This window comes from Symsagittifera roscoffensis, chromosome 1 (genome assembly GCF_963678635.1).
Source record: "Symsagittifera roscoffensis chromosome 1, txSymRosc1.1, whole genome shotgun sequence".
Classification (NCBI taxonomy): domain Eukaryota; kingdom Metazoa; phylum Xenacoelomorpha; order Acoela; family Convolutidae; genus Symsagittifera; species Symsagittifera roscoffensis.
Genome location: NC_087062.1, coordinates 97,642,825 through 97,660,099, shown reverse-complemented (window position 1 = coordinate 97,660,099; position 17,275 = coordinate 97,642,825). Strand labels below are relative to the sequence as shown.

General features: G+C 32.9%; 1 protein-coding gene across 1 annotated transcript in view; it reads right to left on the bottom strand.

The window, feature by feature from the left end:
* Positions 1–13,722, bottom strand: part of LOC134857302 (uncharacterized) — a 37,392-nt gene extending 23,670 nt beyond the window's left edge. Inside the window, exons 1-3 of the mRNA XM_063873695.1 lie at positions 13,651–13,722; positions 12,811–12,955; positions 12,330–12,478 (exon numbers count right to left, since the gene is read on the bottom strand). Of these exons, the coding sequence (XP_063729765.1) occupies positions 12,330–12,478; positions 12,811–12,955; positions 13,651–13,678 (322 nt within the window). The 5' untranslated portion in view covers positions 13,679–13,722. The remainder of the gene's footprint in view (positions 1–12,329; positions 12,479–12,810; positions 12,956–13,650) is intronic.
* Positions 13,723–17,275: the final 3,553 nt, after the last annotated feature.

Here is a 17,275-nt window from a genome sequence, read left to right as displayed (position 1 = left end):
TCGTTAATGTTTTGCCTTTGTAACAATTTTTTTGTTACTCTTTGGTAAATTTCATTGTGTTTTTTATCTCTATTTAAAATCCATTCAGTGTGTGTACCGGAGGCTAATTTAAGGATTTGTGGGTGACGAAAATGATTTTTATCATGCGTGTGTAAAGGTAGGTTATAACAAACTGAGTCTTTATTTGGTTGGCAATAACCTTGTGCATTTTTATGAGAGTTTGCTGTAAACATAATTGGTTTACGTGGCTTCTGATTAAAAACCTTTTCGTATGGTGACATTCCTAGAGTTGTCGTAATTTGTGAATTATATGCTAAGGGAAATAATTTTACATCTGCTGACCATTCTGTGTAACTTGTATCATTTCCATTTATGATACATCTAAGATATTCTTGTAGTGAACGGTTCATACCTTCGACTAAATCGTTTGTCCAAGGTGCATGAGATGTACGTGGTTTATGTTTGATGTTATATAAGTGACATAGTGTGATGATTTCATTATTTATGAATTCTGTACCGTTATCTGTAACTAAGGTTTCGGGTAATCCGAATTTAACTATCCAGTGTTCATAAAGTGTTGTGTAAGCATAATAAGCATTACAATGTGGCACTGGGTTGAGTGCTACATAATGTGTAAATGCATCAACAATTACCATAATGTAGGAGTTTCCTTCAGAGGATGGTGAAATTGGTCCTTTTGTATCGAATGAAATACGATGGTTAAAATATAAACTTTGTCCTTTAAAATCTTGTTTTGTGCTATTTGTTTTTGATTTGGATAAGGTTTATTTAGCTGACATACTATACAATCATTGCTTAATACTTTTGTCCAAATTGGTGCATTTGGGAAATAAAAATTTTGTGTAAAATTTGAATATGTTTTCTCTGATCCAGAGTGTCCTTTATTATTTTGTGTATGTGAAATGTTAAAAGCTATTAGTATCATATTTAAAGGGAGACAGGGAACTGTAGAATCATTTAATTGATATTCTAGAAGGTCTGTGTTTTCATTAATTGTTGAATTTTTAAATTTTCGGAAATATCGGAGGAGTGTTTTATTTCCTAAAATTGTGGTATTTGCTTTTACGGGCTTAGTTTTGTATTTGTGCCATGATTTTAGTTGTCTAATTACTGGGTCAAGATTTTGATATTGTTTTAAGAGTTCAAGTGTAATTTTATCTGTTGGAGGGAGAAAAATATTGTCAATTTCTAATTTTGATAGGGGAATTGTGTCAAGTGGGTCATGGAGGTCAAAAACTTGATTTATTGTGTATTTTGGATCATTTGTTTGTGGTCCTGATAAATTTATTTTATCACTTAAATTTTCTTTTTCGATTAATGGAAAAAAGTCTTTTGTCTTTTTTATACGAGTGGTGTTTCATTCGTTTTTGTTGGGTGTTATTTTTTATCCATTGTGAGTATGGAATTGGTTTGAAAGTTGATGTTCCTACTAGATCAACTTCGTAGTGATTATTTTGGCAATCTAAGTAAAGTGGGAAGTGTTGTAGGATATTTATTTGTGATTGGTCAATGTCAGTTTTTACTGCATATTTGCATTCTAGTCGGGGTGATGTTTTGTCTTTTGCAAGGTAAAAATTTATATTTTTTGGTATTTCAACTGTAGTTTTTCGTGTAAGTAATCCAGGTGGTGTAATTCGACTTAATGTATCTGGTAATGCAAGATTCTTTCCTGCTGTCCAAACTATGTGTAAGTTTGGAAATTTCGTTAGAATTAATTGAAATCTATAAACTCGGTGATTTGGATTTGACTTTTGTGTAAAGAGAAAAATGATCGGTTTATTATCTGTGAATAGAACTGTTGGATGTTTTGATCCAAGTATCAGAAATTCAAATTCTGTAAGTGTATAAATTATAGCTGTACATTCTCTCATTAGAGTTGAGAGTCGTAGCTCTGCTTGAGTGAATATTCGGGAATTTGCTGATATAAGGTTCATTTTATTTGTACCACTATGTGATTGTAGTAATGCTGCGCCGATGCCAAAATTTGAAGCATCGCACATTGCATAGAATGGTTGATTTGGATCTGGAATTGTGTTTGAAATTTGATCAGTTAAAAGTTTTTTAACTTCTTCAAATCGTGTTTGATGTTCAGTGGTCCATTCAAAATTATTTTGTTGTCTGAGGATATTATAGAACGGTCTGAAATAAAATTGCATTTTATAAACGTACTTGCTTAAGAAATTTAACATTCCAAGGAGTTCTTGGATTTTCTTTTTGTTTGTTGGTGGTTGAAGTTTTTGAATAGCATCAATGCGTGATTTTAATGGAGTGATTGTGTTTCTTTCTATATTATGTCCTAAAAATTTAACTCGTGTCAAAAAGAAGTGTAATTTATCGGGAGCGGCATTCAGATTTTCGTTCTGAAGTATTTTATGATAGTGCTCTAAAACCGTAAACATTTCTTCTTTTGTTTGTGATTGCATAAAAACATCATCCAAATAGGTGATTGCGTTTTTCGTGAGTATTAGTGGTCTAAAAATTTTACTCATAAAAGCTGAAAATGCTGCTGGTCCTATGGAAATTCAACAACAAATTGTGTTAAACGTCGTGATTGTTCATCTAGTGGCATTTGATTGTATGCACTATTCATATCTGCGGTTGTAAAGTATTTTCCGTTTATTTTTGTTAAGATAACTTGTATTGGTTCAATAGGCCAATTGCATTTCGATTCGTCAATTAGTGAATTGAGGTATCTAACGTTCAAAACTATTTTTAATGATTCTCCTTTTGCTAGAATGATAACAAGGTTAATAAAAGTGTTACCTTTTGGTTGTTCTTTTTATTTACTGGTGAGATAATTTTGTATTGTTCTAAAATATCAAGTAATCAATTTACTTTGTCGTGTAAATGAATTGGTACTTTACTAGCTCTTTGTTTTTTGAAAACTGCGTCAGGTTTTAACGGGAGATGTAGTGATGATCTGATTTTTCCAACGTCAAATTTTGATGTTGCGTAGACTGTTGAATACTTTAACAGTTGTTTTGCTAATTTGTCAAATTCGATTTGTATATTTGTGAGTGTTCAAAATTAAACATCGTTAAAAAATTTTGTTGTTCTTTTGTGTAATTTGTTATATTGAACGCTGGTTTAAAATATGGTGTTTTTGTGAAGTAATCTGTGTTTCTCTTTTCATTGCATATTATGTTATTTATGGATAATTCTTCGTCAAGAATTGTGGATTGGCAAATATCTAATAATTGGAGTATATTATTTACGCGATACGCTACTTCATGTATGGGTGAGATTGTAGCGTTTGTTTTGCAATATCCTAAAAGTCCTAAGGGTAATGTTACTTGATACGGTGTATTGTTATACACATGTAACGAAATGATGTCGGAATTCGTGTTTTTCAAATGTTTTATAGATGAGATCGTGATTTTGAAAAACTTGTGAATAGGTTCAAATTCAAAGTCTGACATAAAAAGTTGTTGTTTATTTTGACTTTTATCATACTGGTGAACTTGTTTTATTGAAAAACTTTATATATTTCCTGATAATGGTTTCAGGTGTTTCCGTTGTTGGTTATAAATTGGATAAAATTTTGAGAAGAATGGTGGTTGTTTGTTTAATCTTTGAAAAAATGTTAGAGCTCTATTTTTTGTTTTTGTGTATTTATCTTTGATTAGTATTTTACTATTTAAGATGTTGATTGTTGGTATATAATTTGATATAAATGATATGCCATTGATATTGTGCTTAATATCAGTAATATGAAATATTTGTTTAAATGGTTTGTTTAGAATTTTATTTTGCTCCATTGTTCTTGTGGGGAGAAGGAATAAAGGATTTTCCCATAATTTACTAATATTGATCCTTGTGCTGTTGCTAGTTTACTAGAGGTTGCAAGAAGCGTTAATTTTGGATGTAATGTTTTGATTTCATTCCATGTGGGAATATTAATTATGTTTGATTCTGCTCCTGAATCAATTAAAAAGTCAATTTCAAGATCTGGTGGTTGAAATTCTTTGTTTCTTGGACTTTCTAAGAGAAATGGTTTTGTCCAAATTTTTTTTCTGGGTTGTTTTTTTTGTGTATTTTGATAAATATGATTTGTGTTTGAACATTTTGTTTTGTCTTTTTCATCGGATTTAATTACCGTGTTAATTTCGTTTACTTCTTGTGCAGTTTGTGTAGTATCGATGGGTCCAATATAATAATTGTGAAGGAGTTCCAATTGATTTTCATATATATGTGATGTAAAAGGTTGTTCATATATGATAGGTTCATAGTCGTTTTCGACTGTTATCATATTTACAGAGATGGTATTTTCTGTATCACTTTCTGTATCTGATGATCCACAGTTTATTTGATGTAGTTGTAGTTCGTTACTTCCTGTGTCATCGATACCTGGGGGGTCTGATGTTGTTTCTTCATTTGACTGTACTTGATTAATATGTCTTTGATGTTTTGGTGTACTACTTCTGTATCGATGTTTAGAATTATTATAATGGTTATTATTCCTATGTGGTGACTGGGAATAATTTCTATATTGATTATTATAACTTGAATTTCGATTTTGTGAATTGTTCCGTGATCTGTTTTGATAATTATCATTTGATCTGTGATAGTTTGATCTATTATACGAGTTGTTTCTTGATCGATTGTTCGGGTAATTCTGATTTCGATTGTTCGAATAACTTCTATTTCTATATATGTTGTATGATGAGTTTCGTGATTGATTATTGGAATAGTGTTTTTTTCTTGGGTTTGATTGGGAACTGGATCTAGAAACAAATTGTGTTGCGTTGGAATTTGATCTCGAATAGTTATTTTGACTATTTGATCGATTATAAATATTTTGTGAAGAATTTTGTGTATTTCTTCGTTCTGGTGATCTTCCTCTATAACTTGAGTTAAATGGTGATTGATTCCTTGTGTAATTGGTGTTGTTCGGAAGTGGTTTTCCTGAACTGTTATTACTATATATATTTTTGTTTGGTAGATTTTGATCTTTTTGCATATATTGATAGAACGATTTATTTGGTTCTTTATGCTTTTGAGGTTTATTCTGATTATCTTGTTGTTTTTGTCTACATTCGGAAATACTGTGTCTGTATCGTCGGCAATAATTACACCATTTTTTGAAGGACGGCTTGACTTTAAAATTTGGATGTTTTTCATAGATATTTAGTATTTCAGTGATTTTTTCAATTAGGTCTGTATCTGATTCCTGTATGTTATTTATATGTGTAGTGTTTGTTTCAATTCGATTAACATATTGTAGTTTTAGATTTTCTGTTTCTTCAAGTTTCATTGTCATTTCCGCTTGCTCTAGTTTATCTACTAGTTTTCGAAAATCTAAATCTGACTCTCGAATTGAGGAAGGATGAGATGCTCTCTTTTTTATTGCTATTTTCCTTAATTGAGGTGTTAAGGTCATCATTAAAGTTTCTGTCATTTTTGTGTTTTTATAGTCATGTGTATTAAGTGAATATGCTTTTCGAAGTAGTGTTTCGATGCGTAATGCTAATTGTTTGATGGTTTCATTTGGTAATCTGCGAATTTCATTACATAAAACTCTTTGGTGTTGTTTATTTCTTTCGGAGTCAAACATTTTTGAAAATTCTTGTTCAAATCTTTTCCAGTCTGATTTTTTTTCTTTAGGTAATACTGAAAACCATTTTTGAGCTGCGCCATCTAAGGTTGTTTGTATCAATGCTGTGCGTCTATGTATCCAATTTTGATGTAGTGGCGTATTAATTGGTTCAGGTCCTATCTTTAAAATGAAATTTGCTGTTACTGCATTTAAATAATCTTCTACAGAATATTCAGGGTCTGTTCCTGTAAATACCATCAATGGTTTATTGGATGTTATTGATGATCCACCCATGAGGTATGGATTCATTGTCATCTGTAGTGATTCTGCGGCATTTGGCATTTGCGAAAAATTTGAAAGTTGATTTTTTGTTAATTCGTGTTGCTGAAGGTAATATGGAAGCGGTATTTCATTTTGCATTTGAGTTGATTGATAAGAATGCATTGACATTGGATTTTGTGGTTGTATTGGTTGAAAAGATTGTGTGATAAATGGATTTTGTATATGTATTTGTTCTGGATGTTGTACATCTGTTGGGTTTTGTGGGTAAATTTTCATATTTCGAGATGGTTGAGGTTGTCGTGGTCTTTGTGTGCGATATTCATTAGTATATGGTGCAAAAGTATCTGGTTGGTGATAATCATCTTCATCGGATGATAAATAGTTTGTATTAAATGGTGTATGTTGGTTATTTTTATTTTGTTGGAAGAACGGGTAATTTTCAGTATAATCCTGTGTAGGTTGTGGATTATCCGGAAAATTTACTGAATTTGTCGATGTTTTCGGGAGATTCCAATAATGAGAAAATACGTGATTTAAATTTTGTGTATGTTTTTGGGGAGGTTGATTTGTTCTTTGTTTGTGAGCATAATTATAATTATGTTCTGCAAAGGTGTTTCTTGTGAATGATTTTTGTGTTTTTGACGGTATTGTCGTTGGTCTATATATTTGATAATCCATATGTGAATATTTTGGAGCAACCGAAGGTTTAACGGTTGATTGTAAGGTCACTTGTGCCAGTGAAGTATTTGTATTTCTTGGTGTTGTTAAATTTGGGTGTATTGGTGAAAAACTTTGTTGCGTAGTTGTTGTTGTTTGGACGATTTCTTCATTTATGAAGTGTGATGGTGTTTGAATAGCTTGTTGTGTAAGATTTCTAGTTCCATTAAGGTTTTCATTGTGTATGACGGTCGAATTTAAACTGTTATTTCGCGTATCAGGTAAAAATGTATTGTAGTTTAATGGTGTTGCATCAATGGTTAGTGGTACTACTTTTACATAATCTCTTTGGTAAGATATTGTACTTATTGCTTGGATATGGGATAGTGGGATATTTACAAATGCAGGATGAGACCATTCAGGGTCCCAAACGTAGTCTGACTGTTCTGTAATGGCAGTGTCATCATTTGAATTTTGAGGTCTGAAATTTTTTCTTGCTTGTGAAATTAAGTCTAAATTATGTGTGAAATAATCTATTATAAACCATGACAAAATTTTTTGTAAGTCATGTTTAGTGTGTTGTGAAACATCATCTTTAGTGGAATTTTCTTTGATTAAATGTAAAAAAATTGAAAATAAAGCAATTTCATTTCGTACTTTTGTACGTTTGGATGTTTCAGTTGGTGAGATACTTTGAAATTCTGTTTTTTCTAATATACAGATATAGGTATATGTTATTGCAAAAACTTCATTAGTGAAAATAGAGTTTGCTCTTTGTGAATTATGATATTGTATGCTTTTGATATATTCTAGGAATACTTTTGAAAATTCTAATTCAAGATCATCTGTTTGAATTACATATTTACGATGATTCGTATTTGGTGTGCTGAATTCTATGGTGTAGATTCCATATTGTTGTGTTAAGTTACATATGTCTTTCAAATAATGTTCAATAATTTATCTTTTGATTTTTACATCTGGGAATTCTGCTTTGCATGGACTGATTCCGGGTTCAAACAAATTTACGAGTAACTTCTTGCAAAAATCATGTTGCCCTCTATCATCGGGTGCATCTATGAGGAAGGGGTAAACCTCTTCGTCATCTGGACTATCGTCACTTTGAGTGTGGCTCATTTTTTTGCTTGATGACTGTTAATATCTAGCTATCCATGTGTCTAATTGGTTGATTCCAGTTATACAGGTGTACTGGTTTGTGTTTGTATTGCTTTTTTATTCCTCTTTTTCCTCTTTTTGATGAATTTGAAGTTGTTTCTCAATCGGAAAAATATAATTGGTCGTGAATGGGACAATTTTTATCAATTGATTCTTTTAATTTGTAGAGTTCATCTAAACTGCTGGCTTCTGATTCAGAAAATGCGTTTCTATTTTTTGAAAATCTTTTTCGTGTGATTTGTTTTTGTTTGTTTATAATTTTTCTTTTTATTGTTTGTCGTTTTGTTCTAATGTATCCAACTGTTTGTGTATGAGGTGTGATTACAAGATCAAATTTTTTGTTATCTATTTTACAGTTGTGTAAAACGATTGTTTGCTTATTTCCTAGATTTTTGAATGACATAAGGTTTAGGATGAGGGATGCAAAAAGTTGTTAGGTATTTCTATTTTCTTAGACTGTTAGTCCTTACGATTTTTGGTTAGCTTAACCTGGGTCTTTTTATTTAGGGTTGGAGAGAAAAGTATATCGATTCCGAAGAATTATTTTTTACTTTCTCGTGGCTAGTCTAAGCTAAGGTGTTAACTTACTTAATCTTACTTAGGGGTAGTGATTGTGTTCAAGGGTTGGAGAATAGTAAATCGATCCACAAGGTTCAAGTATAATTAGAACGCAAGTAGTTCGTTAGATACTATTTTAAACTTACTAAGATCTATCCTGGGTCTGGTAAGAGGAGGGTTCAAGTGAAGGATGAATAACCGAAGTTCTTCACTGTTTATCTTAATTTGAATAGTTAGTTTTATTAAAAAATTTCTATTACTCTTTGGTCTTTTGGAAGGGTTGGATAGTGAATCGACGTTTGAGGTCGTTAGACACTTGATAAGTGGGTGGGGGAGAACAAAATTGTTCTTTTTGATCCAAGGATAGGCCTTGATGATCAGGTTTTGAAAATTAAGTGAATTTAAGTTTAAAATGGTTTAAATTTATTTAAGAAAAAGAATTAGTAATTTAATGATATTAGTGAGCTTATGATTGCTGTTATGTTTAGGTGATGAAGCTGGGACAACAGATGATTTATGATTTCTAACAATTTATTGTCTTGCTACTAATTTTTATTTTCATTTTCAATAAATATTTTTCAAATATGTTTTATATAAGACTGCAGAAATTAAGAAAACGATCTTAAATCTTTTTATCAATCGTTATTGTACATTAATAATTTTGTTTAGCGCCTGAAATGATCATGAAGATTGACTTCAAAATTTTATGTTTGCAGATGAAAATCTAAATTCATTGCTAATAAGATTCTAAATACAAAAGTTTGTGTTGGCTTTTGCCGTACAATCATAAAACTAAATGGTAAGTTTCTACTTTGTCGTATGTCGTCTCTTGTTCGAGGTCTTCTTCCAATTCCGGGTAGCTCTATTATTGTTCGGAATATCGGCTCTGAACTATTGAGTCGTAGAGACATTTCGATTAAATTATTATCGTATATTATTTTGAAAATGTTTTGTCTAAATTCTAATCTATTTTTGGTTAGTTCTAAGCTATTAAGGTCTTATTCGAGACTTATGGTCGCACCAGATGAGTTATAACCGATGTGGTTATTTCATAGAGTAATTTCAGATAGGCTACACCGTCTGCTCGTCACGCTATCTTATTTTCGGCCGGATAGATTCGTGCAACTTCTTAGTCTAATACCGATCCTAATCTTACTCTTATACTTTCTAGTCTCAGGGTGTTTAACTAGTCTCTGCTAGGCTCAATAGATCTAGGGTATACTGGTTTATTGCGGCTGCTGAAGTTATCTTGGAGAGACAATTAATTTCTAAGGTAAATTCAAATCTCTCTGGTGCTGAAATTACAAGTAATTTCAGCACTTACAAATAAGTGGGTTGTTAGTTAGATGGATTATGATTGGTTAATATTAAATACTTTACAGTGGTAAAATATCCAATTTATCCAATCATAAAATATAGCTTAGATCAGGTTCCACTTCTCGTGTTTCCAATTCTCCCTGCTATTGTTACTGGACAATTTTACCGCTCCAAAGTTTAATTCCTGCGTTCCAAAATCAATCAATTACAAGATCAAAGAAAACAACTGAAAAACCAGAAAAAAACACCGTTCAAAATTCAGGCGATTTTTTCAGACGATTAAAAAAATAATAGCTAAGAAGATTAAATTTCCCTCAGACAAATTCCATCTTTCATTCTAGCCATCATATACAAAATTATTTATATCATCTCAAAAATACCGAAACCCTGAGCTCAGACCTAGGTTGAGAAAAAGATATTTTAAGTTCGATTATTTTCTGTAAAAGTTTAAATGTTTGCGATTCCATTTTGCCAATTTGGGATTATTACCGCACAGAATAAATCGCTCATTGAAAGCGTATGCTTGAATTTAATCTGGCGCAAAACTTTCTGCACACCGAATTGATTCCAGTTATTTGATTCTGGAAGCCTCTCAGTTTTGCAGTAAAATGTTAACATATAACAGGAAAACTGAGAACTCTTTTTCCTCTAAAAACCAGTGCAAAGTCACTAAAAAGTTGTCAAAAAATCAATGTGAACTGGAGTTTAATGAAACCGAATTTCAAATTAGTTGCAGTTTTGCTGTCTTTCTGATGCAGACTACAGAAAAAAGTTTTCATTTCATTTAATTTGGAATACAGTCATTTTTATGAGCCAAATATAAAATGCTTTTTTTCCTTTTCACCTTTCTTGCAAACTTCTGAAAAAGTTTTCAGTTCACGCTTTTCGATGATAGAGTGGTTGCCCCATGTTTAAAATCCCCCACCTTACCCTATGTGTTCCCCTCCCTTGCATTTACCTAATTGTGGCCGGGTGCTTGGGAGGGGATGAATGGTGTTATTTTTTTGGATCTACTTAACAGTGCCCCTATGGTATCTAGGAGATAGGTGAAAATAGTTTTTCTTACTGGATGTATTAAACAAACACCAGTTTTTTGTCCTTTTTTCACGTCTTTCCCTTAAGAGAGAGCTGTGGAACGGAGAGAGAGATAAAAAAAACGACGTTCCATTAATTCAAAACCCCCGAACAGCCACCATTGGCTGAACCTGATAGAAGGAGTAAGCGTGGGTTGATAACCCTGAGCAGAACAACTTATAACAGTGCCCAGACCTGGTTATTATAATAAATTTGTTTTCTGACAAAAAAATCAAAAATTGGAAAATTCAAGCGAATTCAATTTCAAAAAATGAAACCAAGTGGGTATGACATTGCCCAAAAAAGAGGCCTGAAAAAAAATTTCACTAAAGAAAACGTTTGAACACATTCAATTAGCGTTTATGATTAACCATAAAAATTAGCTAGAAACTAGATCTTTTTTGTTCATTTTATTCACATTGAAAGTACAATTAAACATAATTTTATTTAAAAAAGAATGAACGGAGCCAGAATTATCATTTTTTGGAGCATGTTCTAAATCATTTTTTTCCTGCTGAATGAAAGTCCTCTAAAATAAACATTTTTTGTCTCGAATAGGTAAATTCAAAAATAACGTGAGGGAGAATCGCACGAATCTTCTTAGAAAAACCAAAAAAAAAATCATTCGTCGAAATTTTTTTTTTCGTTTTTTTCGGTATCAATGTTTCTCGACAATGAAAAACCTTGTTTCTCGACCTCAAAAAATGATTCTCGACATTGAATTTGGAAATTTGTGCGGTTGGTGATGGCAACTGCGGTACGATTTTGCGCACTTCTGTTGTTGTCGTTTTTACACACCCGCAAGAGAAACAATTGCTTGATGTAGCCAATGCAATGATAAAATTTAGTTATTTGAAGTTTATTGAAAACTACAAGCATTCATTTTTTTGTGATGAAACATTAATTTTGGATGCAACCAGTAACTTAACTTCGTTTTCCCACCACTCACCTGGTCAGAAATTTATAACCTCGATATCCTGAAATAAACTAATCAGAAAAAAAACTTCTTCACAATTGTAGGAAGTTTTTGCCTTGTTTTACCCTAGACAATTAGAGTACGTAGCGTTTATTTGTTTTCAAAAATGAAACCTAAAGGGGACAAAACACAAGTACAAACTCTTTATAATGCGAACTCCTCTTTATATGGAGAACAGATTTGCAGCCAAATGCGCAACACGGCTATATCTATTATTATTTTTATGTTTTGGATTGTAAGCACAAGTAGGTACACCAATGTCATGCTCGAAATCGCTCCTGAAGCAGCCAGTTTTCAGGATTCTGGAACAAAAGTTGCGGAATACACAACAGTTTGCGGAACGATAAAGCAAATACATATACATTACATCGTACACTACAGTTTTGTGGAATCTGCTCACTTTTGCGGAACCTGCATAAATTTTGCAGAACCCACTAACATCAATTCATTTCAAATTAGAAAGTGCAAAATCCGTTTTTTTTTGTGGAATCCGCTCACAGTTTGCATAACCCGCATATACATTTAGAGTCTAGAATAATTAGCCGCATGAGATTGCTGCGGGAACACGCTCAAAATCTTTTGTCATTAGATATTTCTGGGTGGAATTCATCTACAATTTGGAAAATTTTTAGGCCTCGTATTAGAAATTTGAGGCAATTTGAAGTCTTCTACTGTGTGGAAAAATTAATGTTTGAATAATGAAACGAAGGAGAGAGGTGTTAGACTGATACCGACATGGCAAGTCTTCGCTTCTGAAGGAGAAATAGTTGAATTGGTGGTAGTTGTAAGCTATCAAGCCTCTAAACTCAGCCACATCCCCCATCTGAATCTGCCTGTTGCTGTGCACACTGTCCGTCACGAATCCAACCAAGCAGAAATAGCGACTAAATCAACAAGCTGAGTTCGGGGAAGGGGTGAGATAGTTGTAGATTTTTGACCTGCTAGAAATCGAACCAAGTTGTTGGTTATTTAGTTCTATCAAGAAATTTTTAATTCTGAGAATTTATCTGGCTATTGATAAAAGAAGGAGAGCCAAAAGAGGAGCATTGTTGGTATCAAAATAATTGTCGAAAAATTGAAACTGGTTCTGATATCAGTGAAGAAAATTCAATTAAAGTGACCTTAAATTGACACTTGCTTTTCTAGAAAAAGGGATCGATTGCGATGAATGGCGACTTTTTTTACAATAGTTTGGTGCCAAGTTTTTGAAGCTCACCTGAAACGATAGCACTGTTCTCCCACAAATTCATATCTGTCAGGAACCACGAAGGTGATAAAATAAGTGTCCGATGGGACGAAGGATGATGACCCGGTCATATTGCCAGTCAAAGAAGAAATTGACACTCTCGCAACAGCAAACACTTCATGTTAAAAAAAAACGAACTAATCAGAGCATCGAAAATGCAATAGTTCAAAGGACAATTTTTATCCGCCGTGTTCAGACCTATTCCAGAGATAGCATTTTTTGATGCCAGAGATTACGATAGGGCGAAGGAACATCAAGGGAGGACTGATATTTCCATGATTCCCCCGTAGTTAAATTCCCTCCAACATTATGAGAAAACTGGTATAATATTTCCTCGCGAGAAACGATATACAGTTAGAAAAAGAAAATTCCGATACATGAAGTAAGCCCAGCTTGGTATCATCAAGATCGCGCGTTAAAATTTCTGATGGGAGGATAAGATTGTTTTTCGTTATTTTTGTTCACTATTTTTGCTTCGGCCATTTCGAACTATTCGAGCTTCGCTGAAATCCCAAAGCCGTCATCTTTGGCGCAAATGCTTGAGGATAAACTACAGCTCCGGTGGACTTTTTGGATTATTTAGACCAAAATAAATGCTTTTTTTTCGGTGCACGCTCTCGAGTGAAAACTATCGTATAAATGCGGCCAAGTTGTCCTTACTAAGTTTATTGGGCTAGTCGGGCATAAATTGCGGTCAATAAATATCACCAAAAATAACATTTTAGCCAACAGAATTAAGGTTCGGCAGATATAAGTCCGCAAACCCCCACCCCTCCACTCCTTTCGGCATGCTGATTATCATATACGCACCTAAGAGAATAAATTGAAGAAATGTCATCGTGAAAATGATAGGTTAAGCACTGTAATAAACTTGAAACAATAACCTTTTACAAGTAATGACCCTCTATTAGTTTAAAATCTTAGAGGGCAAACACACAATTGTTTGCAGATTTGACCAAAACATTCAAGGACAAACGACAGAGACATATTTTATTATAGTTATGATTTTATGTTGAATGTTTGAAAGAGATTGAATTAATTCCTAGTTTTCCTGAAGAATTTCGGAACCGATTGAAATTGCAACTTGAAAGTTCGAATGCTTTATGAGTAACTATCAGTCCTTCGAGAGATCGACTTTTGAACAATTTTGTGATAGCGACATGAAAAAGAATTCAGCGTATTTTGAAACTCAACGATCTCCGAAAACTGAAAAACCTCATAGAAAGCCCCTCTGGACCAAGTAACTCTGTTAATTCTGTTTTTTTTTGCCATGTTTAGATAGCATAATTAGTAAGTTAAGCTCATCAGCTTCCCAAAGAGTTAATTTGAGCTTATAAATCCAGATTTTTTATGTTGTTTGTGAGGTTTTTTCCAGAGCAAGAACACCTCTAAAACTAGTATTGATACGCAGGATAAAATTAGGACTCACAATAATTCTCAAACTTTGGGCCACTTAAACCCTTTCAAATAATTGAGTCGACCTTTTGTCAAATTTTGAACCCTGTATCTTAAATAGTTACAGAGAAATAGAGCAAACCTCGAAGAGAAAATTCACTCACTCACTCGTTGAAATCAAAAAGTTGCAACTTCTAAGTCCCGTGACCGTATATTAGTTTTGCGTAATATTATGGATGATGTTGCGTTTAGGAGCGGGAGAGTCGGCTTATAACTTTCATCAACAGCAATGGCATAAACTGTTCAATCCAACAAAAACGTGTCAGATCTCTTAGCGGAATAGTAAGCATCTTTGACATTATCTTTATGCAAATGTGATTTTACTGCATCTATAGCGTGAGCTGTTTTCAAAAAAGTTTGATCGGAAAGTTTGAGATGGAAGGAGAACTTTTTTGAAAACAAAACTGTCTAAAAAGTAATCAAAATATTTTTTTTTCTTCAAAAGTTAATTTTGGTGCACAAAAATTCAGTTTTTCAGTGTGACTACTTCTTACTATTAAGAGCACTACAGTTTGTCTGTAGAGATTGATCAAATCGAAATGGCCAATATAAATCCCTGAACTCAAAAAATTTATTATACAGTATAAGTATGTTTTATTCTTTGAATATTTCTTGCATCATGCAACATGCAACATGCAACATTACAACTATGCTATTTTTTTTAGATGTATTTTGATACGAACCCTTTATCCACAACCACGTGTACTTTTCTGAGGGGAATGATTTACAAAGAAAAACACTTTTGAACACATTATCGACATCTTAATTGCGGGCCAAATTGATTCTCCGAGCTCTTTGGAAGAAGCGAATTGTCACAAATTTCTGCGCCGCAGTCGATTTTTTAAGCACTAGACCATTCATACCATATCTGGCAAGTTTTCCGAGAAATTATTTGACAGAAAAGAAATTTTCACCAGGAACGAACTCTCCCTTTAAAATAGTCCTAAAATAATAACAAGACTGCTCGTATCAGGGCGAAGCCCTGAATGTTCCGACTGCCTTTTAAGGTTTATTGAGCAGCAGTAATACATAAAAAAAAATAAATGAAATAAAATAAAATGAAATTTTTTTTTCTAAAATTTGAAACTTTTTATGAAAATCATCCCCCCACACGCCATATAAAGTACAAAAAGATAGTTTTCGCTCCTTGAAACACATCAATTATGGCATATAAGCTTCGTTCAACCAATTTGGAACGATTTAAAAGACGGATTAAATCTCCGCTTACGCGTTAATAGCGCGAATTATATTGCGCGTTAATTATCCCAAATTGGTCAAAATGGCCAAAATGGCAATCTTTAAACCCTCATAACTTTACGAAAAACGATCACAGGTGAAATATCTTTTCAAATTTAAGCTCAGGACAACAATACTTTTTGAATGATATAAAAAAATTCCGTCAAAAATGGCTAGTTAAAAAGTCGAAATTTGTCTGAAGAAAAAAAAACCCACCCCGAGCACAAATATTCCGTTACTTTTGTATCGAAAGTCGGAACAATAAAACGGGGAGCTTTGGGCGGTCGGGAGGTCCATTTCCGGAGGGTCCAAACCTTGCAGTCAAAGTCGATATGATAATAATGTCCACAACGATTATGTCACCAAAAGAATCTACAGTTTGATCGGAGTGCCCTTAGCAGGTTTGGTCGGAAATACTTTAGAAGTAAGCTGAACTCAGTTCGAAGTTAAATCACTGATTTGAAAAACAAGTATTACTGTTTCATGTATAGCAGCAAAAAATTAAAGATATGTTTTTTTTTATAGGTGACCAGGTTTCTCAAGTTCATCTCTCATTTTTGGACCCTGCTTGGGTATAACTAGCAAACTGGATGGAGTATTTTAATGATGAAGACAGACATTCCTACTCGCTTAATGAATTTTCTTACAAAACTAAATTCACTACTAATAAAAAATGAGTTATAGCAGCACAGCAAACTTATGCTTACATTTCATTCAGATAAAAAGATTTTTTTTTTCAATTTTTGTATCAACAATTAGTTGTATATTAGCCTGAACACAATTTAATCTCTACAGATGTAAGTATGTTGGGCTACAAGATACGACGGATTGTTGAACATGCGCCGTATATTTTAATAATAAAACCAAGTTACTGGCGTTCCTCAGGTAATTTCAGCCAATCAGAAGTTACCATACAAAAAACTCAAATGAAAGGAAAAATCTCAACAAAAACGACAAATCCAGGCCATTAAAACTATTATGGACTGTTTCCAAAGTCAGCAAAAATATTATTTTTCAAAATTTGCGAAATCGAAATCCGGTATAGGAAAAATCCCATAACAGATGACCATTATAATTCCCTGAACTCAAAAAATTATTATTATGCAGTATAAGACCATTGTTTTTTCTTGGAATATCTCTTGCAATATTCAAACTATGCTACTTTCTCTTGAGATGTATTTCAGATTTAGATTATTGCTGCTCCATAGAACTTAAGAGGCAGTCGGAATATTCAGGGCTTCGCCCTGATACGAGCAGTCTTATTCTGGATATATGAATAGTCTTTTTCAGCTTACCTATGAACAGATAACTTTAAATCAGATTGAGGAATCTAAACGAAAGCAGTAACACAACTGTCAAATTCAATACTTCTCGAATTGGGTAAAAGCTTTGAAAAACTTATGTAAAATGGAACATAGTAACTTTTTCGGAAAATGTGAACGAGCTTGGCTTCAAAAATGTTGAAGTTCAATCAATGTAGTATTGTTAATGTTCAAGACGAAATGACTTGCGACGGATAGTGAATAGATATCAACGCAAAGTTCATGGCCCGATCTTAACCTCTTTTTGACACAGTCAATCACACACAGCTTCGATGTTACTTCATATAAATGTGTCATTAAACAACTGGATAATCAAATGAAGAGATTGAAGAGAACAAATGTTTTAAGGAAAAAAACTCAATAAGTTTAACAGGGGAAAATAGAAATTAAAGTTAATTTTTATGAAGTTTTCAAAATTTTGA